This window comes from Melanotaenia boesemani, chromosome 14 (assembly GCF_017639745.1).
Source record: "Melanotaenia boesemani isolate fMelBoe1 chromosome 14, fMelBoe1.pri, whole genome shotgun sequence".
In the NCBI taxonomy this organism is placed as follows: Eukaryota; Metazoa; Chordata; class Actinopteri; order Atheriniformes; family Melanotaeniidae; genus Melanotaenia; species Melanotaenia boesemani.
In genome coordinates this window covers 4,477,595-4,503,893 of record NC_055695.1, presented here as the reverse complement: position 1 = coordinate 4,503,893, position 26,299 = coordinate 4,477,595, and the positions used below count along the sequence as shown (strand labels likewise).

The 26,299-nt window shown below is 39.5% G+C and overlaps 1 protein-coding gene across 1 annotated transcript; it reads right to left on the bottom strand.

Moving 5' to 3' along the window:
• On the bottom strand, nucleotides 1-26,031 carry igfbp3 (insulin-like growth factor binding protein 3). The gene is made up of 4 exons (XM_042006201.1): nucleotides 25,165-26,031; nucleotides 22,259-22,506; nucleotides 19,665-19,784; nucleotides 1-227 (listed from the first exon to the last, which is right to left on the bottom strand). The coding sequence occupies exons 1-4, from the start codon at nucleotides 25,526-25,528 to the stop codon at nucleotides 102-104; spliced, it is 858 nt and encodes a 285-aa protein (XP_041862135.1). The 5' UTR covers nucleotides 25,529-26,031; the 3' UTR covers nucleotides 1-101.
• Between the last annotated feature and the right edge of the window lie 268 nt (nucleotides 26,032-26,299).

Below are 26,299 nucleotides of genomic sequence, written 5' to 3'. Positions count from 1 at the left end.
TTTCTTTTTTTCTTCCGTTCTTTTTCTCTGTCTTCCTCCCTTCTCCTCCCCTGATGTTTTTTTTTTTCCTCTCTCTGGCCACACGTCATCTGTCCGTGCTCTCATTTGTTCTCCAGGTTGTAGCACTGGGTCTCACCCCGCTCCCTGCCGTCGTAGCCGGGCACAGATTGGCCATATTTGTCCACACACCAGCAGTAGCCCCGTCTCCTGCCTTTGGATGGACGGCACTGCACAAAACAACAACAAAAAAAAAAACAAAAAACAAAAAAGGGACAAGAAAAATTTAGTACTTTTACTAAATGCTGTATGTTCAAATATAAGCTGCAGGGCCACATTCATGACATCCATCTTTACCCAGTGGTGATTTTGAATGATTTAGCATTTTTCTTTATCTATGTTATTATTTATCATTATTTGCAACTTGTTTTTATTAATATGCTTTAATCTACACTGTTTTTCATTGTTTTATTTCAATTATTTAAATCATTGTGACCTTTTGTGTTCTATCTTGCCCTGGAAAGCACTTTGGGTTGCTCTTATGCATTTGTCAAAAAGCAGTTAAACTTGAATAATGACATGAAATATAAAATATAAATATGTTTTTTTTTATTATTATTATTATTATTATTATTTTTTTTTTTAAGATGTGTTCAACAAGCCAAAGTTAAATACACTACACAAAAAGTTAGAGATCTTCAACTTTCAGGTAAGGAATGCAAGGAAAAAGTAAAAAGTTGATGCTACACTGATATTACATCATAAATGCTGGATGTACAGTATAAGAAGAATCATGCAATGTTAATTCCTTTATCTCAAACAATTTATTGAAACAAAAGCTAACAGCTTGATGGGTATACCACAACATAAAATGTCAATGCCTCAATAACTTGTCATGTGTTCACAGTCAAAATGTGAACAGTATGACAAAGAGAGCTGTTTAAATACAAGCTGACATTGAACCAGAATATTTGGTGGTCAGTGCATTATTCAGAAACTTCTTTTGGAGGTTAATCACCTTGTTAGAGAACAGCTTGATGTGCAATAAGTACTAAAACTGTAAAGAGCTGTACATGTGCATTCAATAGTTTAGAGAAAGTCAAAAATAGGTTCACCTGTAAAGGTTATAGTCCATTTTAGGTACATTCTAACATCATACAAAAAGCTGAGTATCCCTAACGTTTTGTCTTAGTATATACAGTATGTGGCTAACTGGTGTGTGAAATATAGGCCGACATGGGATGAAAGTGGTGGAGTTTGAGGGTTTAGTGGGTAACTGTAAAAGAACTTCAATCAGAATTCATTTGCTGTCTAATATTCTTTAAAATATGTAAACAGAGTTTTGATTTAAACATGGAAAAGGAATCATCACATTTATTTAAGGGTTTTCAGAAAGCTAAGAATCTTTTATTTTACTCACTGATTCTACCCAAAGTTAACAGCAATCATGCTGGGCGCTGCGGTTAGTGACATCTACTGAGTGACCATGCACCAGTGTATTTTCTTGGCCACCCCATTAAAAAGAATCCTGGATATGGCCCTGTCTTTAGCTCAGAGGCACAAGCTAAAGACTGGACTTCTTACTCTGAGAAATGCTGTGAAAAGGTTTCATAAGCACTGCCTTCATTATGAACATGTGTTGGCTTTTAGATTTTGGATGCTTTATGAGGAAGCCAAGCCATGCCTTCAATAGGACAAACATCTCATCGATCATGGAGAAGAATGTCCTGCTGCCTGGAACTGTCTCTTCGAGTTTATGTGCAGAAACTATCAGATATAAACAACACAGGCCATGCAGCTGCTAGCATGGTGAGAGACGGGAATTAATGTGTCAAGATCAGAGCTTTGCTCAGGCATCCGTGTGTGGCCGTGTGTTTGTCCGATTTAGGCACCGTGGAAGTGTTTACTTGGCTGCTGGGGGTAAAGTTGGAGAAGCAGATTATTTCTGATAGAGACGACCATGGAATGAGAAACGCTTCGAGTGACTGAGAATGGAGGAGTGTGAAGGTAAACATGGAGTTGCTAAAATATTTGCCAAGGCCAGTTGGAGGGCTACAGGGAAACCAGTGCTGCTATTCTGGGAAGCTGGCAGACACTCAAAATCATCTGGAGCTGATTATGGCCTCCAAGTGCAGAAGTGTGCATGTAAACACACATTAACAAACATTTAGGTGCACACAAACAAGACTTCTATGTACTGTACATGTGCATACCTCCCACCTGCTTACACACATGTATGCAGTAATATCAGATGTCCCACAGGAGGTCAGGCTTTGTAGAGTGGCAACTTTATGATCTCCATTTGGGGCCCACATGAAATGACCCAATCAGTCAAGTCAGGCTAAACTCTGGCCCAGAATAATCCTCCTCCTACCATCTCTAACTGTGGGAGTGGTGACAGAGATGCGACCAGCCAGGACTGAGACATGCCTGTCTGTCTGGCTGGCAGTATAGTCAGTTAGTGGCAATAGTATACACACAATCAGCAAATATACTGTACCAATCAAAAGTCTGAACACACAGGACGAATAGGTGTGTCCAAACTTCTGGTTGTATATACAGTTAAGTCAAGACCATGTTGGTAACTGAAACAACCATTTGCAGTAATTATGTTTTGGGACCTCCAACATTTCCATGTGCAGCAGCAAAAGCCCTGTTTCCATCAACGGGTCCATGTCAGTATGGGACAGGTTGGTATGGGTCGGGTTTTTTGCGTTTCCATAGGCAGAAATCGGGACGGCTTGACACTGCAATCTGTTGATTGGTTGAAAGAATCATCACTTCCTGTGTGAGTCCACACTCAGAAAAGAACCATTTTTAAATATGCTGTTTTTTTAGTTGTTTAAAGCCACATGCCAAGAAGAAAGAACCCAAACAGCTGAATGTCCATCATTCTCCTCTTTTGTTTCTGTGTCTCGTTCTCCTTCGCTATAATTCAAAGAAGTCATCGCTCCACTATGACATTGCACTATTATGTAGACGATGCATCTATCACTATCCGGCTGACATGCCAGAGGCAAGATGAGGGTATGGTTGTTCATGATTGTTCATTTGTTTGTTGTAGGTTTATGAGCCTACAAAAGTCACACAATTGAATACAAGCAATTAATTCACTCTGACTGTGGCTGAACAACATAAATTTGTCTCTTTGCTGTTGGTTTCCATAAATAAAAAATTAAAGAGAACCCTGTCACACTAAGTATGTATTAACTGTATTAATGCAGTGCAAACTTAAGGTTTTTATGCATCTCAAAAATGGCAGAAATAGTAGACTTTGGATGGCAAATCTACATCTAAACAAACCAAAAGGCTCCTGGAACAATGTCCTTTGGACAGAAATGGACTTGAACTTATATAGCGCTTTTCCAGCCAGTTTGACCACTCAAAGCGCTTTACACTACTTATCACATTCACCCACTCACACACACATTCACACCCCGATAGGCACATCGGGAGGCAACGTGGGGTTAAGTGTCTTGCCCAAGGACACTTCAGCATGTAGTCAGTGGAAGCCTGGAATCAACCGCCTACCTTCCGGTCGAAAGACAACTGCTCTTCCTCCTGAGCTACAGCCGCCCATGACAGACCAGACCAAAGTGGAGATGTTTGGTCAACATGAACAGCAGCACATTTGGAGAAAACCAAACAGAGCATTGCAGCAGAGACACTCCTCATGCCAACAGTCATGCATGGTGGTGGAAGGCTGGTGATCTGGGCTTGTTCTGCAACCACAGGACCAGGACACTTTGGACCATGAACTTGTCTAGATACCAAAGTCTTCAAGAGTCAAATGTGAGACATCTGTCATCTGTCAGACATTTAAAGCTTGACTTAAATTGGCTCATGCAACAGGAAAATGACAGCAAATCTACAACAGAATGGCTGAAAAGAAAATAATCAAGGTCTAGCCAAAGTCCAGATTTGCCCAGTATTAGGACCTTATACGAACTAGATGCTCATTATTATGTAAAAGCCTAAAACTGAGTAAGGGCTTACTTTCTTTTTTATCATAAAATATCAGTAAAATTATGTTTAGTTTTTGAAACAGCTTCAGCTTAACAACATCATTTTCAAGGTATTAACAATTGTTATGTAGATAGCCTTGAAAAGGGTTTACTTTTGTTAAATTTCCACTACTGATCGAATAAAGTATTTTAACACTTCATATGGTGAAAGCTAAAAAGCAGCCGCTTCTTCTGCTTTAGTGTAACTGTTAATACTTAAAGACATGAACTGGCACTGTTGCATGGCATTTTTTACCCTCCAGACTGGAGAATTAGGTTGATAATTGCAGATTTGTCAGTAATACATGTAAACATACATAAATTAAGGCTGAAAATCAGTACTTTAATTGAAGTCAACAAAGCTCCCAGTACCAAGGAGTGCAGAGTCAAAACAAAGTCTCCAAATACTTGCAAGCAGGCAGACAGACAGGCTTTAGAGTGTGACCCGGTGTCTGTTTCCGGTGTAGTCAACGTTCACATGCAGCCTGAGTGCATGATCAAAGGCAGCTTTATAGACACTGGCCTATTAAAATACCTCACCAACAACTACTGCAGCAGTCTGGGAGCAAGTACGCAGCCCAACACATCCCATTCTCACACACTAATATTATCAATGGATTCTTCGAAAAGGACTAAGTTTTCCTCCTACTGTCTCACTCTTGTTTTTTGTATCTCTCTCTCCACTCCTCCCTCCTCCTCCTCCCCTCTTCACTGTGCCATGGCCTGACTGTGGACAGCTTCTATTTTAGCCCTGACCCAGCGAACGAGACTGCGGGGACGAGCTTAACATTGTGTTCCTCTGCTCTGGTTAATGATGATAGAGTCCTCCATGTGCCTGGTGAGTGCATGTGTGTGTGTGCATGTATGTGTGCGTGTGTGTGTATTGGAGGGCTGAAAAGTCAAAGGAAAGGCGGAAGGGAGAGAAAGAGCAAAATGTGCATGTGTGCATTCCCGTGTTGCTTGGCTACCTCTGAATTTCCGCTCAGTCTCTCTTTCATCTGTGAACTATTAGCAGTCATCTCAAGCCATCCTTCCTTTACTGCTTCAATATGCAAATTAACATTGACAATACGCCCAACTATCACTTTTATGAGCTTGATTCTCCACTTTTTATTGTGGATTAAATGCTTTCTTTTCTACACGTTTTAAACAATTACACACCCTTTTAAGAATGTATATTCAAGTCTATTCCATAACTTTAAATTCCAACATTAAGCAGTGGATTAAGTAACTCAGACCTTGAAAAAACATGCTAATCCTTCTATCTTCCATAATCCTTCTATCAAGAAAAATTGCCTTAAAGACTATGTTTGAAGTAGCAAAGCTTCATTCACTGAAGACCTGAGAGGTGGCTTGGATTTAACAATGGCCTATTTCAGCTCAAGAAAGTACTCACATACCATGCTATGTTTACACTGAAGGTGGATGTTCCTCTCTGTACTGTCTGTTAAGTGATGCCTATCTAAGATCATAAAATTAGGAGACAAAATCCACACTTCAAGAATTCAAACGATGCTAAGTATTGCTGAGTCTGACATGATAAAGACTATAATTATGGTTTTAAGGTGCAACCTTTTAAGGGAGAGATTTTGTCAAAGGAACTTGAAAAATACAATTTTCTCAATCAAAAGTTTATTCCATTTGCTCCCTTTTTCCATTTGAATTTTCACAGTAAACTTTGGTTATATAGACCAACACTTTTAAACAAATATAGCTGCAACAGCCACAGATGTGAAGTTGAATGGCACCAATCATAACGCTTACAACCACAAACTTATCAATACTGCATTTCTGAGGCAGAGTTTTTAACTAGCCATCTACCCATCTGCCTGTTTTCCTCAGCTTCTCCGAGGCTGGGCTGCAGTGGTTAAGCAGGTCATTCCAGAGAACTTCCTCTACAGATGCTTTCCAGCTTCTTCTATTGGACCATGAGATGGCATATAAAGACCACCCACCAAATTCTCAGCCTCCACTGGACCCCCTCTCCACAAGATCAGGAGAAATCCTGGTACGATGCTCGAACCACCTTATCTGACTTCTTTTGACACAAAGAAGCATCAGCTGTTCTCACTCCCTAGATGTCAAAGCTCCTTACCCCATCACTTGAGAGAGAAGACTCATTTTAGCTGCTTGGATCTAAAATCGTATTTCTTTAGTGACATTAAAACAGTAGGAGATGAAGCTTTCACCTCAGTACTACATTCAGTTCTTGGCCTCCTGTCCTCATAAGACATGAGATCTCTAGATCTTTGGATGGTTTCTACAGTATTAGCATCATGTATTCATGTATTTCATTGATCATGTGTAAAATCAGTAGTTGGGAGTCATTGCACTACTGTTGTTTCACACTTATTATTCCCATTCTCCTTCAGTCTTTAATGCATAGATCCAGGAGGATGTTGGTCCAGTGGATCAGACAACAACAATCTAAAGTTGTTCATATATTTGCTAATTTGGTCCCACTTTGATCTTACTGGAGATTTTTAAACACTCATTAATACATTAATAAAAATATGTTTGTGATTCAGGTCAGGGTGATTTCTTTTCTGCAGAGCAGAACCTTCTCAGTGTTTCAGGACTTCCTGGTTTACATGCTGAGACGACCCCTGCAGGTCCTCTTGTGGTTGGTTATGGTATTAACCTGTTTCTTTTTTTTTTTTTTTTTTTTTTTTTTTTTGAGGTATTAACCTGTTTCTGTTTTCTCTACTGTTGCTTCACTGGTGTGATGCAGAGCACCTGTGGCCCAAGGCATGTTCATTTGATTCAGTTTTCTGCCTCTCTACTCTGCTCCACAGGTACAAATCTTTTCTTTCTTTAAACTTATATTTTACATGCTCTGTCCAACATATTCTTCCCTCATGGACACATAGAATACTGACTTGACCCATTTCTAACACTGTGCTGACTGTGCATGTTGTCTTATCTTCACCACATAAACTAAAAAATGCAAACTAGAATGTTTTTCTAGCAAATGCTAAGCTGTTTCACAAGCAATCACTTATGAAAATGTGTTTTTCTCCTTTATATCCTTATTTAAAATGAGAAAATACTGTACAGATGCTGTTTGTAATTTTTCAGTGCAAATCATCTGCACTGACTGTGTCTGTTCTCATTTTGTTCACAGCCTCATAATAAGTCCAACAATCAGCAAAAAAAGTAAATTCAAATGACAACAAATCATCTTAATTGTATGACTTCATTAGTCACAAATACAGTCAACCTTTTGCAAAACAATAGACATTCTTTTACAACGAAATAACATTTTATAAAATAAAATAAAATAAAAATATTAAACAAATGGAGAATTAGGTTATTTCTGATTCTCCAGGGCCGGTTGTTCAAAATATTTAATCTGGATAAAAGTTATCTGGATTTGGGAATCCCATGTTTTGGGATGGAGGATCACCTACTTACTTTTATCCCGTTTGTTCAAAGCAAAATAGGATTGGACCACTCTGATCCAGAATCCTGTTTTTCAGGATCACCAAATCTGGATTTCCAGCATGTAAATCAAAGTGGGCTCCAGGCTATGTGAAGAACAACAGGCAGAAGAGACGGTATGCATGCCTTAACTACTTGAGAGTAGAACCGCCAGGAGCATGTAACATAATGCGTGCATGTATTGTCTTGCATAACATTGCTACCAGGTGGACTGTCCCTCTCTGTGACGATGTTAATGACGTACCTGGGTCCCGTGTGGAGGTACCGACCTAACCTCTGGCATTCTGTAAGAATGAGGGATGGATGGAACGTGTAGCAACGGATGCAATCGTTAGACATTATTTTCTACAGGTTCTTTTCTGATACTGCAGTGATGACTGAACAGGAAGATTGAATATTTTATGTGTATAAAATTTGTTTGAGGGTGTATTTCGTGGAGACAAGATGATGTTATGTTCTATTCTTGTTTAGTATGCTGAAAGGCCCAATAGGCAGCCTATCCGCCTATCCCTATGTTAACCACTTTATAACTGGAAAATAAGTCAGGTACAAAATACAAATATAAGCTTATGCACCGAATAAAAAGTTCTATTATTTGATCAAGTGTTAGGTTGTACCACAGTTTCCTCCTGAAATCCGCCTTGTAATCCTACCCTCTGTTGGGATCAGGATAATCCAGAGCTGAGGGCGTTATCCGGATAACAACCAGGATTGGATTACGTGATCCAAGATGATTCCGGAATCTGGATTTCCTTTTTGAACAACCCATTTTCAAGATTTTATCCTATCCAATAACCAAAATCTGACAACCGGGCTCCAGAAATAATCTGGAGAACCTCTTTTGTCTCTTGCTTCAGAAATGATCTCCTTCTGTCTGTGCTGGATTGATCATCCTTTCAGCAAGCATCTGAGCCTGGTCAAGCACCAACTTTAAGACATGATTTTTCCTGTGGTAATGATGCAATCAGCAGTGGACTGAAAGTGCAAAGCTCAGTAGTCCATCAGTTTGCATGATTCATAAATAAAAAATGGAGAATAGGGAAACTTCTATAAATACATATGCAACAGAGCAAAACGCAAACGTCACTGCGTCCACACCTCAGGTGCGAAATTAGCACTGTACCTGGAGAGTAAATACCAACTGAAACACTGTGCTGACTGCAGAACAGTTGTAAATCTGGGCCTATAGCACATCATTCTTTTATGTTATTTTATGTGACCAGAATTTGTAATGCAGAACATAGCATACCAACATTACTGCTGCTTGTAATACAAGCATTTAATCTTGTCAAATCTTGACTACTGCCCAGTGGTCTGGTCTAACACCACAGCAGACATGATCAATAAACTTCAGAGTGCAACACAGAGCAGCTCGCATTGTCCTTGGTCGTGATTTTAGAACAAATGTACTTAAAATGCATAGAAATCTCAACCGGTTAATGGTAAAAGATAATTACTTTATTCATTACTAATATTTTTAAGAAACATATCCACATCAAAAACCTCTGTTGGGTGCATCACTGCAACCTTTTTGATTGGAATCCTAGTCCGTTGCTCGGAAAGTCCACTTCGTTTTGGGTATTGTGAATGTGAAAACAAGTTCTGATTTGTATCAAAGAACTGGTCTCGGTCCACCTACAAACGCACGTCTTGGTCCACTACAAGCAGACCAAATACAGGCAGACTACAAAACAAAGTGCATTGTGGGGTAAGCGCACAGCATTTTGGATAAACACAACCAAAGCATGAGCGTGTGCTTGTGTGGGATGATAGGAGGCTCTGAACAGAAGAAATAACTCATGGTCAGCAGTGGAAGAATTCAGGAAAAGTTCTGATAGTAATCTGATCAACCAGAGACTGCCAGGATCTGATGCAGCTCCCGGCATTGTACTAGAAACTAAAGTTGTTCTGCGTCAACCAATAGCTGAACGAATTTTCTTATTCATTGCTTGTCTTGTCTTCTTTAGTAATTCTCGGTGCAGCACCACCTCTAGCGGAGAGTTCAACATAATATTTAAAAGGTCTAATTCTTTTGAGTAATGCAGTGTGAATGCAGTCTCAGCCCAGAAGAATATTGCAACCCCCAACTGAACTGAGTCCCCAATCGAACATTGTCTAGCAGACTATCCTGGTGTAAATGCACCCTTAATGAGCTCTGTGATCTCAACACACTGGACCACAGAGTATAAACTGTGACCCTGCCCAAACTTCTTGCACTATATTCTGCACTCACAGCCCGATGCTGGTGCTGCGTGGTCCACATTGCCATCACCAGGAAAAAAGTACAACAAAAAACAAGTACATCTCATACGTGCTGCACATTCATAAGGCTGCCTTTATGAGGTATGTTGTGCATATGAATGCATGGTCTTGTGATGCCAGTCTTTATGGCTAATGGCAGCGCCGCTGGGCTTCACGGACATTAAAAAGAGCCTGGTCTGGCCACAGGATAAACACAAACTCATAAAATGCAACATGTGTGTGTATAAGGGCGTATGTATTTGGGTAAAGGAGGGTGCATATGTGATGTATTTACAGTTGCAATGGTAATAGCTGCAGGATACTTATCTTTCTAAAATAGTTTTTTTTAAAAGTGAATTTAACTCCAGAATTATTGGTGTTTGTTTTAGAAGAATGGAGCAAAACAAACGTTAACATAGGAGCTTAAATATCTCCATTCAAACGTTTGCAAGCTGCAAAACTTTTGAAAAAACTATTGGTAAAACAATTTAAGAGACATTATGGCATGACATGGAAGGAAGAAGACAATTCTAAAATTAACTTGGTGCAACTAGTCAGATATTTATTGGTGAGGCTGTAATCAGGATTTGTACAGGGTGCCACAGTTGTCAGCCAGTAAGCCAGGGTAAGCAAATTATTATGTGGTATGTTATGAGCTTACTTTAACCACATAATTAATGCCAAAACTTGATTTTTTTTCTTTTTAATACCCAAACCTCATCAAAAATCAACTGGCAGCAAAAACAAAGTTGCAAACTACAGAAAGGTAAAAAGCACAGAGCTCAGACATCCTGCTTTGACATTTGTTCACATCTCCACCACGAAACCCTTCTGACCTCCAAATAATGGAGATTTTCTGAAATCTGAGAAATCTGTGATCCAGGACACACTTCAGTGAATTAAGGCTTCTGACAGCTTGAATAACTTTCTCGAGACTGTGGTAAAGCAGCAATACTCATGAATGGGCCCTTTGCATGTCCACAGTGTTGTTTTTGCAGGTTGTGACTTAGGTGGAGGCTCTGCATCATGAGAGAAACAACCTGGTGTGGTTTATATTCTCTGACAGCCCTGCTATTATCATATTTATCAAAATCTGTTCAAGTCATGTAAAACTGAGCCTCTCCGACTTCATATTAAAGTTTCACATATTTTCTGTTTGTAAAAACAATGTTTTATACATTTGGATCAGCATTTATTTTATTGAGCCTGCTGTGTTAACCAAAAAGATTTACAAGCAAATCTGATAAACTTGCAAATTTAAAACTTCCTTTATTTATATGTTAAGAAATATAGCTATGTTTTTTCAGGAGAATGATGCAAACAAAGTTAAAGATTAAATCTTACAAGAAGATGGAGAAATAGTGTTTTAAAATTTGAAAAGTTACCAGAAAACCCTAAAGTTTTATAGGGAGCTCACAGTTACATATTCCAATATTCTTATATACATTTACACACACACAGTGGCTTACAAAAATATTCACCCCTCCATGGTGAAACAGACATACATTGCACATGGATGGACCTTATTTAAATAAATTTGTAGCACCAGAGTTCATTTAGGTGCAAAGGAGGTAAATGCACCATTTTTTATTTTTTCTTTATTCTTTAGGATTTCTTTCAATAAGTTTGGGTTTTTTCTCCCACATCAAAATTTGAACAGTCTTTTATAGATTTAATTACATGAATAAACAGCAGAAAGGGTGAATGTTTATATTAATATAAACCTAAAACTATCAATGAGAGTAAATTTAACCTTGCAGAAAACCTACATCAAATTTACTATGAGCTATTAACATTTTAGGTAGGTCCGAAACATTATCTGGACTTTATACATAATGTAAAACCACTTGTATAAGCACTTTTATGGATATGCACTTTTCTTCAGATTCTCTAACAAGCTTTAAAGTAAGTTGAACGTCTCATTTTTGTCAAGTGACAATGACGCTGAGCTGTTGAGATTTTGCATATCTTTATCTCGAAGCAGCACTACCAAACCAAGTATTCGATCAAAAAGACAAATGTGTTCATTTCCAGATGCTGGTGTGACGCAGTGCTGTAAAGCCAAACACAGCTGTCATGTGATCACCCAGGTTGTTTGGGGAAAAGAAAGTTGCGAAGTGCTTCAGGGCAACAAAGTTTCCAGGAATGTATATAATGAATATAAGCGTGCCATCAAAACAAGTCCAAAGCATGAAGGTCTTTTAAGGTCTGAGACTTATGTACTGTTGCTTTAAAACATCATCTTATAGAGACTTAAGCATGTCTGAGGTACGGGTCTAACATCTAAACAATGAATCTTAGGTCTGGTACGCATTAACTGATTAACTCTGTTAATTTTTTTTTAATCACACTTTAACACAGTTTTTTATTTATTTATTTATTTTTTAAACTTCCTGCTCACTGTCCACATGCAGAGGCTTGCAGTCCATATCTCTTCCTACATGTATTGTCCTGCTGCAGCAGTGCGTCTGATGTAAGCGGGTGTTACACCAAAATCTGTGACCCATCAGAATCTGTGACAGTATACATTTCTCTACATGTATGTCTTAAGAGACAAACGAAGTCTTGAAAACACTTGTATTTAAGTCTGAATTGATTATAATGCCAGTACGGTAAAGTCACACATTCAGATGGCTATCAGAGATGGTGATCTCTGTGATCCTGGCTATGTGAGGGTCACATATTATGTTAAGAGTCCAGACTATAAGATGGGTGACCTAGGTCACCATTTCTGATAGCAATCAATAGTCAAAACCAACACCACATATATAAAGTTATTATACTGTACACATTACAAAATGGTAAACGTTGAACTTTTTAACCATAAAACTCTGGAATTCGGTTTTCCAAAATAAACACACATTTACACACTGCTGTCAGAGGGTGGAGCTTACTCACCAACTGATTTCAGAACATCAATAATGCGTCTGATGTTCTGGTTAGGTTATTGGATTGAAGACTGCATTTGCAGTCTGTATTTCTCTGGGTTCATTATAAATAATAATAAAGTCACACATTCTGATGGTTATCAGAAATGGGGACTTGGATCACCTTTCTGGACTCTTAACAAGACGTACATGCAGAAAAATGTGGGTGCAGGCGCAAGAGGTTAAGCTAAACAGTCAAGCTAAGAATGCAAAGTTAGAGAATTTATAGGCAAGAAATCTGGATAATGAAGCAGTGAAGGTGCATGGATGGAAGTTATTGTGCATATTGTGAATATTTCTCTCTCCTCACCATCTAGAAGCTGTGAGATTCTAATCCTGCTTTCTGTCTGTTCACCTGATGCTGATATTCATCACATATTGTTCCTTTTGTGTTTAGAAGGAAGCAGCTTCACAGATTTAAATTCATCCTGCTGACATTTTACCTTTTGGTTAGTAAATCCTGAACATTTCATCCTTGTCATAAATATTTGATTCTCTATATATTCAGAAATATTTTAACTGTTGCTGTTTAAGGAGAAAACAGCTGCTAAATGTATTTCTGTTTAGTGCAGGGGTCTGCAACCTTTACAATCCAAAGAGCCATTTTTCTCTCAGCCAGCTAAATAAAACTCCCTTAGAGACGCAAATGTTATGAGACCTTATGAAAAAAGATGACTTCTACTTTTTGATAAATATCTACTATAGGAAATTTGTCTTTTTTTTTTTTTTTTTTTTTTTTAGAAAAACAAAACCTTTGCAGTAGATGGACTTTCTTTTATAGGATGCAGATGTTTGTGAAAAATTATGTGTAAAAAAAAAAAAAAAAAATGATGAGAAAAATAGATTAAAAAATATTACTGGCACTTTTAGTGTCCTTATGTTTTGGAAATTCAATGTAATTATTCCATGAAAAAAACTTATGAATTGCTCAAACCTGCATATCTATATTTAAAAACATTATTTAGTTCTTTAGCATTGTTAGCCAAGTATTAAGAGCCATTTTGGAAGGTCCAGAGAGCCACTTCAACTCCAAAATTATGGGATGCAGACCCCTGATTTAGCGTTTTTGAACCAAAATTTACTGCATTTTCTTCATATAGTAGTAAGCCTTTTTTTTTTTTTTTTTTGCGCGTAACAATCAAGCAGCAACCTCCACCGATAAAATGTGAAGCCTATGCAGAAGTGCAAAAAATTGCAGTTCACCCCTCATTTGCTAGGGGCTGGCTCCAAAACAGAGCAAATCCCCATAGACTCCCATGTTAAAAAGGCCAAATTCACAGCAGAAATAAACATGTTTAGTAGCTTAGTACAAAAATCCATCTTAGGATTAATAGGTCAAGTTTACTTTCATGACAACTGTGAGGGGGGTAAATTTTCTAACTCATCCGTTTGGATGTTATTTAATCTTGAAATTCTGCATAATTAGGGGCTTGTCCTTTTGATTGACAGGTGTCCAATATCTGCGGAAAGAAGGGAGAGTGAATCACAAACGCAGTTTTTAGCCGGCTAACATTGCGCCTTAGCCTTATCCCGCCTACCTCCTAGCTCCGGGTTAGCTCAGTTAGCTCTTATCTACAGGCAGCTCGGAGTTTGATGGGTGTCAATCATCTACCCCCCCCCCCCCCCCCCCCCCCCACAGTCCCCCTCTCAGCTCCACCTCTTTGCCCATTTTTGGATTTTCCGGGAATGACAATGCACATGACACTGACAAGATGGCGATGGTGGGAACCGCCTAATGAACTTCAATTTAGCTCTTCAGAAACCTACGGGTGATGTCGCGGGGGTTCTGTCCATCTTTTATATACAGTCTATGGTAACAATGTGATTTAATAGCGATTAAACATTTTAATCGTTGCCCAGCAGTAGTTTTAAGACATTTTGAGAATGAAGTGATGACAAGAAGCACTCAAAGCACAGACCTCCATAAAGCCATTGTAAAAAAAAAAAAAATTACCAATGATTGTGGGCATTATTTTTGAGTTCGAAGCTCTAATGGATAAATTATTCCTATCTCCCCTTAGTAAAGAATCCTTTAAACAATTCCTGGATCCAGACAGTGATCCAGATCATTTTTTGAGTTATCTGGCTAACAGACAGACAGAAAAACTAACGCTGCCAAATACATGACCTCCACCTTGACAGAGGTAACAAAATAGTACTTTTGGTCCTTGCATCTAGACTCAGATGCTGTGCAATATGAAAAATCATAAATATACTTTCCTCTAATTATTACATAAGTCAGTGCAAAAAAGCCAACTTATTTCCCAAAGTGAAGAAAAACGAGCACTGGACCAGAAATTCAGGGAGGGAAAAGAAGTAGGCAAAGAGACAGAGTCAAAATAGCTGTCTGGGTCCCCGAAGGTTGGTCAGTTATTATAAAGCCATTGTGGTCAGTGTGTACGTTTCCACAGATCCTTCTGAGTCATGCTCAATAAGTCAACTCTTATGGGCCTGGAACTGCCAGCAGCCAGCGAGGGAGGAGGCAGGAGGGTATGCAGGCACCTGGCTCACATCCTTAACCCACGGCCACTGCCGCCACTGCCTCCTCCTCTTCTTCCTCTCAACACACACACTAAACTCTAAAGAGTACACACAGAGAGACACAGACACTGTCGTCCCATTCACAACCCTCTGCAGGGTGATTCCTGGCCAAACAAGGAAGAAGCCAGGTGGGCGGAAGGGCAGGATGAACAGAATGATGGAGCGGGCAGGCAGAACAAAAGATGGGTGCATGACTGTAGGCAGGGCACAATGGGGGTAATGATGGGTGGACGAAATGATGAATAAGAAAGAGAGAGAGAGTGAGACTTAGAGGGGTGTAATGAGTGGGTCAGTGTAGGGAATGCATGGCCTGAACTGGGATACTGAGCCAATTCATATAACTGCTGCTAAAAATAGGTTTCTCTGTACTGTAGCTGAGGAAGGGCTGCACCGCTCGACTTGTCTTACAGGCTGGTCCTGTTACCAGCATGCAGACAAACACATATGCTTGCAACTTTTCCTTGTTTTTTTTTATTTTTCACTTGAATCCACATCAGTTTGTAAGGTTTGTATTATTAATTTTAAAAAAAAAAGAGTTCCCAGTGGTTCATGTTTCTACTTTCTGTAACTTTGAACTTCTATTATTGACTTATACAAACAAGTGCAACATTAGGAATTAGTGTTCATTGAAAGGTTTTTCTATCCTTGATTTCTTTCTTACTACTTAGCACACAATAATGTTGTTTTAAAAGGCTTAAAAGGTTGTTTTAAAACCCTTTCTTCTTTGGGACAAATCAAATGCCACATCATACATGTTCACATTTTTAGCATTAAATTCACTTCTTTATCTCAGCAGTTCTGCTAAAGTAGTTGTCATTCAAAGCATCTTAACTATCATTTTAACCTGTATCTCAAAGGAATAGCTTGTTAGGAGCCATTTTTTTTATCTGAACATTTTGTAGTGCAAAGTTATGACACTTTACACTTATCCAGTATCAGTTTCCACCTGACTTCACCTTCAGACAGCACTGCATTCACTGGTAAATTAACAGTATTTTGCTTTTTATATCAAAACTCTTAGTTAGTGATATAATATAGTTCATTTAACTCAAAACCTTTGCTGGTTTACATCCTGACAAATAGAAAATCAAATTTCTGCTTTGTCATTGAATGCACCACCAGTATAGCTGTTACAGAAACCAACTTCAGTGAAATGTTAGCTATATAAGCAACACATTTAAAAAGTTTGACATAAAAAATGTAAACTAAACACAGAGGAATGCTCATAATAGATGTTGTTGTGCCATCAAACAAGCTTTTTACGATCAGGTCAGCAGGAAAAAAGATAACCATGTAACTTTCTGATCATTTTGTGGTGTATGTTGTCTTTGCACATGCTTGAACCACGTGGGATTACGTGACATAATGAGTTTCAGAGAAGACTTGAACAATGGCGGCAGCAAAACAAAACGGGACTGTGGCAGATACGTTTTGTTAGAAACTGGAAGAGTGAAGGATTATTGTGCATTTCAACTGTTAAAAGGTTCAAAGTAAAAAAAAAGAAACACTTCTTCCCATCTAGTGGGCACTGCGCATGCAGATGGCTGCACATCTTTGTTGATTTAAAATGTCATGTAGCTGATTAGAAACAATCAAAGTGGAGGTAATGTTTGACTCAAGCTAAAAACAAGAAAAAAAGTTGACACTTATATCGAATTTTTATGTTTTTGGTGTTTTTTTTTGCTATGAAATCATCTTTACTTGGATACAGGATCTTCTTTTAAAACTACCAGTAAGGAGTCAAAGAGCTACGAAGTCAAATAAAACTAAAAAAATTTCTGTTAATGCACATATTTTCCATATTAAATGACTTTTTAAGAATTTTTATTTCCCTTTTTCCTGTTAAGATTAAGTTAAGTTAAGATTTATTAAACTGCAGAGAACAGCTAAATTTATGTCTTAAATAAAGATAATATTTATCCACCTTCAGTGCCTCCGTTTCTATTGACTGTCAAGCAAATCTGAAGTGAACTTTTAACATGTGGTAGAAAAGAAAACAGGCTGCATAGTGTGGTCAGGAAGTGGTGGTATAGACTACATTACCCCAAGCTGTAATTGACAAAATAGTGGTTGCAATAAAACCAGTCACCTTGGCCATATACAAAGGAAAAATGAACGGGTTATATGATTTTTCTTTTTTCTTTTTAAATAACTGGAGTTTACAATACTTCTTTGTGTAATTTTTTTATTCTTTTGTTTTTAACTCATTTTGACCAGTTGCTGATACAATACAGATTTGATCAATAATAGCAAAGCTGTGAACGTCATCCCATTTTAATAAAACTTGAAATTCCACTCCCAGTTACAATCCTGAAAGTGGTCTCAAGCTAATGCTGATATTGTCTGTTTCTAGTTTGTAAACTTTCCCGACCTTGTTTCTGATTAGTCAAGACCTGCAAAACGTGTTTTTGGTGTCTGTAAATGTGGTTTCTTCCATCAAATTTTCTCATGCAACATGTGAACATGCCTATAAGATACTGATAAAACCTCAACTAGTATAACTTCCCAAATTTCCCTGAGAAGGGATTAATAAAGTATTTCTATTCTATAGCTTCAGAAACTTAACCGTGTAAAAATCCGATGGGGGTGTTGAGAATATAAGAACTCCCAAAAGTACGGCCATTCTGGAGAGCTCACCTGAACCTCTCTAATTTTGTTAAATTTTACTTATCAGAAATGGCCTTTGCAGAGATAATGTCCATATATTGTACTATGATGTGACAGTTCAGAGCTTTAGCTGCTTCGTTTCAAAGGAAATATCAAATTCATCCTGACAGTTTTTTTTAGGCAAGCCTGAAACTTTAACTTGTGCTATGTGCCGTCTTCATTTATTTTTCATAGGTAATATACCAGTGTATATATACACATTTTAACAAATCTTACTTTACTATAACTACCCAAAATATTTAAATAGACCTCATGGTTGGATTCATAATGGGTATGTAATTTTCAAGCAGAAGCCTAAAAACATGGCACAGGGCTCAAAGGGTGGAGTATTGCTTTTTTCCACTTCTATATGTCTTGTGTGAGAAAAAGTCATGCAATCCATTATCAGCCGGATAACTGCAGGTACTTGGAAGCAGCAAGCAAAAGGGATTTCATGTCATTCTTTTAGTTCCTGGTATATCAGATCATTCAAGGAAAAAGCTATTAGTTCCCCGTTTAGTTTCTGACACTATACATAAGAAACACAACACCAGTTTCCTTTCACAGTCTGCAGGTAATTTAATTTTAAAAGGTTTTAAGATGCAAAAACAGACAGTATATCATGTGTACAGTTAACCTTCTTTGTCTTCATCCCCACACACACTCTTACACTCAGCCATCCCTCCCCAGCTGCCCCGCTCCCTTCTTTTCACAGTATTGTCACCCTAGACGGTTCACACGGTCTCCTCTGTGCTGTGTTTCCGGTCATAAATCTCTGCAACACACCGTGAAGGCACATCCCCTTCGATGGATTTAACACAAGGCCCCGTGCTCCACTGGCCCACTGAGAGAAGCCTGGCACCCTGCAGTATCCGCACGCAGTCCGAAACTGAAACTTTCCCCAAAGGCATTTGTTGGTGAATTCCAGGAACGTTACAAGGAAGAGTTTGCCATTAATAAAGAACAATGAAGCCACATTTTAGGGAGTGTTTGGGAAAAGAGGGAGATTAGTATCGAGAGGATGGTTTTGTATTGTGTGTGTGTGTGTGTGTTGCAGTAGTGCTGTGGGGGTTTTTGGTGACTCACATTTCTCAGAATGGACTCTGGTTCTATGTAATTTCTCCAATGAGACTTCCAGCCCACTTTAAAAGAGAGGATGGGGATATTTACGTGACACTGTGTGTGCCTCAACAATGCCCCACCTGCCACCCGCCTGCCACCTTCCCCTGTCTAGTCCCTCCTTTCCTCAGGTCAGTGTATGTTACCCACCATGTTTCTCCAACCAGTTCTTCCATGCTTTTTATTCTTTCTTTCAGATGAGCAGGCAATGGGTGGCCTGGCTCGGCCGTGCCGTGGACAAGAAAAACCAAACCAGTGACAGCCTGTTTGTCTTTTTTTTTTTTCTTTTACCTCACCGACAGCACCCCACACCTACTCGCCCCATTAAAACTACCGCCGTCAAACAAGCAGCATACATGCAGTCCTCTGCTGCCAAATATACCATGCCACACACACACCCAGACCACATTCTTACATCCCTACCCCCCACACTCTCCCACACCACACACCCACAAACACACCTGACCGACCTCATTTCCTGTGAGGCATGAGTCAGATGGCTGCAGAGCATTTACCAGAGTAATACATGGTTATTAGCCATTCTGATAATATAGTGTTGATGTGGCTGTCAAGGCAACCTGAGCTGCAAAAAAGAGGGGATTGTACATCTGTGGGTGGTTGGGATGAGTCTTTGAGGATTCTTTGGAAGTGTTCAGACATGCGGTGGGTCTATCTGCATGTCTGCAGGTGTGTGTGTGTGTGTGAGGGAAGAAAAGAGAGAGATGAAACAGCAGGGAGAGCCATTCACCTGTTTTCTCTTGTAGAAACCTTTTCTGTCACAGTTGGGTATGCGGAAGCCTCTCGGGTTGAGCACGTTGCTGATTTTAAGACTGTTCAGGATGCTCTCCATCTCTCGACGACATGGCCCCTAGCAACAAGAAAAATACACAATTACCAAACATAGTAAGCTTTTATCTCTACATTATCACAAACATGAAGAACATAGGCAGTGTTTGCACAGCTTCCCTTCAAAGTTAACCCTCTTAAACCCTAAATAACTCTTTAATTACCCTTATAAAATGTCTTTTATATTTGGTAAGTTAAGAAAACACTTTATTTTGTCTTTTAAATATCTTATGTATCAATAAAATTCTTAAAATAACTCTGGTAATCTGAGCACTGAAACAAACCCACCGGTAGGTCCAGGTTGAAAAGGTTAAATGCCAAAATGGGATATCAGCTTTGAAAAAAGTGATACCCTCTGTCACAAAATATTTGTAATCAAAATTTATTCTTTCTAAACGGTGGTTAAGAACATAAAGCTATGCTGTAGAGTTTTCCACCACAAATTGCAGAGTACAGCGGTGTTTTGTTCTGTTTGTACCTTGTGTTTTTGCTGCACGTGCATGAAGCTCCACATGCATACCACCTACCCACGGGCTGACAATGATACACATTTTTGCCAGCTGCATATGGCCGAGTTGGAATGAAGAGCCACTGTAGCTTTATTCGGACATCAGAACTTTAGAAAAATGTGTGCATTTGCAAATGATCCTATTGGATTTATGTGCCCATCATCATCATTATTATGGACCTTTCTGCTCGGGTTACCTTGGCAACATCAAAAACACAGGCAAATACATGACTATGCTGGTGATGGGGGTTTGCAACACAAAAGTTTTGCTGAGACATAATCATCCCCCCACGGTACTGGGAGACATTTAATTTGTTATTCTTAACACTGTTGATCTCCAGCGTGGAATTTTAAGTCTTTATGTGGCACAGTTAGAGAAGCAAAAGTAAAATTGCAAATACAAATCTGAATCTAATTAAAATCCCATATCAAGCCCACATCTGTTTAATGTTCTGTCAATAATACAAACAGTCTTCATCATTGGTCTTGGAAAGTTGGATTTATTTTATAGTGAATGGTGCATTCAGCAATATCTGCTTTCATTTAGCCTTCTATACTTAGCTGGATGGCTTTTTGTGATTTACTGCATTTCTTTTTTAAGTTTTTAATTTTTTTCTCTGTACGTAACTTTGATTCTTTTTATATTATTTTATTATTTATATTATTATTTATATTTTTTATATATTTAAACTAGCTCAAAAGTAAATGCTAACTTACTGAGTAGAAATTTGTGTGCATGTTGAAGAGAGCTAATAACTAGCTCGCATAAAAAGGCTCTCCATGACAGATTCTCCAAAGAGTCTGTGATATTTATTACAGCGAAAGAGTCCAATTGGAATTTGTTTAAAGATAAATAAATATGCATAAAATTACACAGTAGTTTAGTCTACTAATTAGAGTTGCAAAGCTAGCTGGTAATAAGGCAGCTAACTATTTTTAGCCCCTTAATGAGGCATAAGCCACTTGTGATGCATTTCATTCCTCAGCAGTGGCTCGCAAAGTAACACACAGTTAATTGATTTTAATCACCATTCTCTGTTCTGTAATTCGAATGTTACAGTACCAGCCTAATAATTTACACATCTTTTTCAAGAATAACAGTCATCTGTGATAGAAGAAAGGAATGAATGCTGTAAATGTAATTTAAACAAAACATTTATACAATATACAGGTAGCTGTAAATAGCATTCAATAGTAAAAGGAAACCATCTGATATAAATATAAAGTTTTATGCAGCAGATATTTGCCACTTCCAAATTGAGTTTTAAAGTTAGCATACTCTCCTTTATTATTTGGCTTAAAAACAAAATGTGCCTACAGAGGTGCTTTGGGACTTGATTTTATAAAATATACTGACTGGCACGGGGTCCATCAAATATGCAAAGTGTAGTGAGTTGAGATAAACTGATGACAGTAAATATCGGATCATGAGCTTTGGGATACAACTGAAGATATGGTGTCAACTCTATAAGTCGGTCAACAACGGAAGACGACTTAGAGGTACAAATGCATCAAAAATGATTGACATCATCTCAAGTAATCACAGTGATACAGCTGTGTTATAGTTGTAGCAAGCCTGAATTATAGCAAAGCACATTTCACTAATGGGTGGCTTTGCAGCCGGATAGTGATCCTACCATAACTCAGACATGAAATGATCTCACACACTATTTAACGCAAGCAGAATCAAACTGCTGGTGAGTAACAAGCCAGGCATGGATGGAAAGCAAAGGAAAAGGAAATATATTTGCACAGTGCTTCAGGACCAAAGAGGACTTGGCCCATGTTGAAAATGGGGTTCCATCCAAGTCGGCGTGTGTGTTTAAACAGCTTGGCAACTTGTTGCAGGTGTGCAATACGGTTGAATATATAATCCCACGTGACTACCAAACCCATTTTAAAGCACAGACAAAATCTTAATGTGTGTCTGCCATTAAATGTGTTTCTACTGAACAACGAAAGTATTATTTATTCTGGGTGTGACTTACATACTCGGTCTCCCTCTTGTTCTCCAGGGAGAAGTTGTGCATGTCCATAATGGCTCCTCCTGGCACCGATTCCACCTTGTAGCTCTGCGTCTTCCTGTTCTGAGCCTTCTGGATCAGTTTGTTGTGAAGTGGAGGTCTGGTTTCCATCGATGGCTGACTGTGCCCACCTTTCACGGTTGCCATGCTAGGCATCACTGTCATCATCTGGGTCACGTTGGCACAGTCTTCAACGTGGTTTCCAGCATTTTCTGTACAAACAGATAGGTCATCAATATCAAAATGATTCATATGTGCTGATTTGACAGGTAATGTTACAAAAATCTGAACTAGATTTTTCTAAATCATATTTGGAACCAAATGGTGGATTAAGCTATAAAATATCTGCAGTTATTTCTCCCAAACTTTCCTCCTCCTGTGACTCAAACACCATCTCCAGTCATATTCCAGCTCTTAGAGATTACAAAAGCACAAAACAATGACCGCCTGCTGATGATCTTCCATTAAATCATGCAGATAGTTCTTGACTGTGTAGGAGAGGCTTGTTGAAAAAAGACAAAATAAAATTATGTCATTGCCTCAAGGGCTTTTTGGAGCCAGAACTGAAGCCAAGCAGTAAAGAGAAACATGACGATTACATATCCACAAATTTCCACAGTATGCAGACCAAGAGATAGAAGAGGGACTGTGTATAAACAAGGCATTTTAAGGCTGCAGAGAAGAAAATGTTGAGTGTGATATGGTAGGGTGTAGAGGTTGGGGCAGGTAAAGTGGAAGATGAGTGAGCAGATATATTAATAGCCTGTGGCACTGGCAAAGTTTCCTGTCAAATTGTTAAAGACAGAGCTAAGCAAGGACCATGTGACTAAGAAGAAGAGAAGAGGGGGCCTCAATTACTCCCCCCTAATATAGAAGAGTGCAAACCTAACCACAATCTGCCACCCGGTTGACCACACCGCCCCATGGTCACAATCGAAGGACGTAACCCTGCAGAGAGGAGACGTCCTGGAAAGGCAGCAAGACGATGGGAGTACACATGCAGCAACTAACACACCCCAACACAGCTTTAAACTGTTAAATCAAAGCAGATTTTGTCTGCGGTGAGGGCGGTGGACGGGCATGTGGGCGTGTAGCTCGTGTGGGCAGGCAGGCTGGCAGCCTACCCGCTCTCTGTGGCCACCTGATCAATTAGTGACATGGTGGGGCTCTGCAGCCACTAGATTTGGGAATAACAACATGGATGTCAACAACAGGATTGGCAGAAGCTGCTCTTTAACCTAAAACTGCCTCCTAAAGAGTTTTCTAAAGTCTCTAACAACAGCCATAAAAATGGTTTTATATTTTCCAGCATTCATTGTTATTGTCACTTGAAACATATATATAGCCTTCTGTCAGAAGTCAAGAGTCTTTTAGATAAACAAATGACATGATCTGTTTGTAAACAGCACAAACTTTGGGAAGCAGAGCTTGTTGATGTCTGGGAGAAGCTGCTTGATGCTGGGGGGTGATGGGAGAAGAAACCGCTGAGCTGCAGTGACCCACTCTGACCAACAGAGGCGCTTAAGATCAATTCCTTCCTCATCCCACCCAATTCCAGCTGTGAAGATGCTGTTATTAAGCATGCACTGATCTGCCTCTCTGTTAGTCTGAAAAGCTGCTCCTACATTAGAAATAATCTCGTGTCAAATTATGTAACTACTCACAAACAAATGTAAACTATACAGAAAGAGGAGAGAAGAGACAAGACACAAAATAAATTACCAATGAAACGGTATAAATGAAGGTGTAAGATAAGTAAGCTATATAAGCTTGTGTGTGCCAATGTAAGCGTTGAGAACCTGCACACAACACATTACTGTGGCTAATCCAAGCACCCAGGAAGAAGAAAAAACACAGAGGCACCTGGAGGCCTCCCATCAGCAGTGTCTAAACACACAACTGTGTGTATTCACACAGAAGTGACATGTGTGCCGTTTGAGCAGTGTGAGCAGCATATAGCCTATCCATTCACACAAAACACCGCGCACAGGATGTCACTCAGTGCTGTGCATGCGCTCATTTAGTTGGTGCTCATTGATACACGAGCTACAATTGCGTGTTTTATACGTGTCTTGTTTATCTTCATTACCAGACACCAGAAATGTCTTGGTTCACATCGTTTACTGGGGAAGCTGCGGCACGCAAAAAAAAAAAAAAAAAAAAAAAAATAACCATGAATTTTACAGAAGGAAAACAAGGACATTGTAGAAGACAGGGACAAGCTTTGCGCTCAGCCTCAGCTAAATACTATGTACTTACAGTATGCATGTGGCATCCCTTAACTATTGGTGTGAAGAGCAAGGTTCTTTGTGTGTATGCGTGCGCGCGTGTGTGTGTGCAGAAGAAAGACCAATGTTGTCCTGATCTCAAACCAATCTGCAAATCCAAATTTTAAAAAAATGTCTTTTCTTGTTCTTGTTCTTTAATTTTACGCACGATGGAGCAAAGCTGTGCACAAAAGAGGAAAAATGTCCGCAGGACGCGACATTAATGCCTGCAGGAACCTTAGCCCTAATTGGTGTTATCCACTCAAATGTCCAAGAGCTTGTGGGATTTGTTTAACACAGTTTAGTACCAGAATTTGTGTTTTCGATTATCGAGCGTTGCAAAACAGACTATAATTAAGCGTGTTTTTATGGATTCTAACCACAAACATATCGATCTCCCAGACAGCACGCACTTTATGTTTGCATTAAGCTGGAACCCCCCGCCCCCCTTCAGCCCAGACAGGGTCAGCAGAACCTCGTGCAGAGGGCGCCTGTCAGAGAAACCAGACACATACAAACATAAGAGCAACAAGTACCTAATTTCCAAAGTTTTTTTTTTTTTTTTTTTTTTTTAATGCGCAAATAGAAAGCAGCGCATACTACCTTGTTTTGGTGCAGGTATGAGAATGCTGTTGAGTTTTTTTGACGCGGCGCTGGAACACAGTCCTCGCCCCTCTAGCAGAGCCTGCAGAGGTCGGCTCTCTCCGGGCTGATGCTGGCAGGTCAAGCCGGAGCCGCAGCGCGCCGTGTACACTCCACACGCCTGTCCCTCGCCGAGGGCGCACGTCATGCAGCAGCCGCAGCCGGGCTCCCTCACCTTTTCCGCACAGTCCTTCGGCAGCGGCTTGCACTGGAGCAGCGCGCTGGCGTCGCAAGGCTCGCATCGAACCACCGGTCCCACCGTGCCGGCGAGCCGGGCGAATGCAGCCAACGCGGCCACAAGACAAAGCACACAGAGACCGGGCATTATGTTGAATAAGCTGGTAAAGGGACAGTATGGGAGTTGTCACATAGGCTTAAGGGGACTCTCTGTGACACAGCGAGCCGGCTAGCCTTCTCCATCTGTATTTTCTTTTGCGCGAACTTCTCGCTTTATACAGGCGGAAAAAGAGCCAACAAGTCACACCCTCCTCCGTATGAATAATGTAAGCGGAGAGCCCCAACACGAGGGACCGCTGCGTCCAGTCTCAGCAGAGAGCTGCGTTTGAGTCACATCTGCTCATCAATGTGTTTTGGTATGAAAAAAGAAAGGAAGAAAAGAAAAATCCAGTTGTTTTCCAATTTGTCAAAAGAAAAGCAACTGTAGAGGCTGCAGATGTAGTTGGAAAATGTTGGCTACATCTTATGCTAGTTCAGACAAATTATTATTCAATAAGATGCTAATTTAAACAAAAGACGAAAAAAAAAAATGAAAAAGAAAAATGGTTTAGAGGCACGAGTTGGTTTTCATGTGTGCTTTCATGTGGCCACATCCCCTAGCAAGCATCAGTGGTATGCTTGTGAATGTCATTGGTGGTACCCCCACAGGTAATAATGATAACATTCCCCTGGCCAGGTGTATAACTGTCTGAACAGCATATTAACGCACAACAGTTTCTTGGCATATGCCCTTTGTGTATGTGTGATCACATTGTTTGACTGTTCTGGTCTGTTCAATTTCCAGAGTTCAGAACCATCAGCCAGCAGTTGAGCACGTCCCTGCCAGACTATATACATGACCCGTCTGTAGTTGTGCTCA

Coding starts and splice junctions, on each gene's coding strand:
- igfbp3 (XM_042006201.1), bottom strand. CDS start 25,528: ATGCCCGGTCTCTGTGTGCTTTGTCTTGTGGCCGCGTTGGCTGCATTC. Junction 22,507..25,164: donor CATACCTGCACCAAAACAAG/GTAGTATGCGCT, acceptor CTGTTTGTACAG/AAAATGCTGGAAACCACGTT. Junction 19,785..22,258: donor ACAAGAGGGAGACCGAGTAT/GTAAGTCACACC, acceptor TCTTGTTGCTAG/GGGCCATGTCGTCGAGAGAT.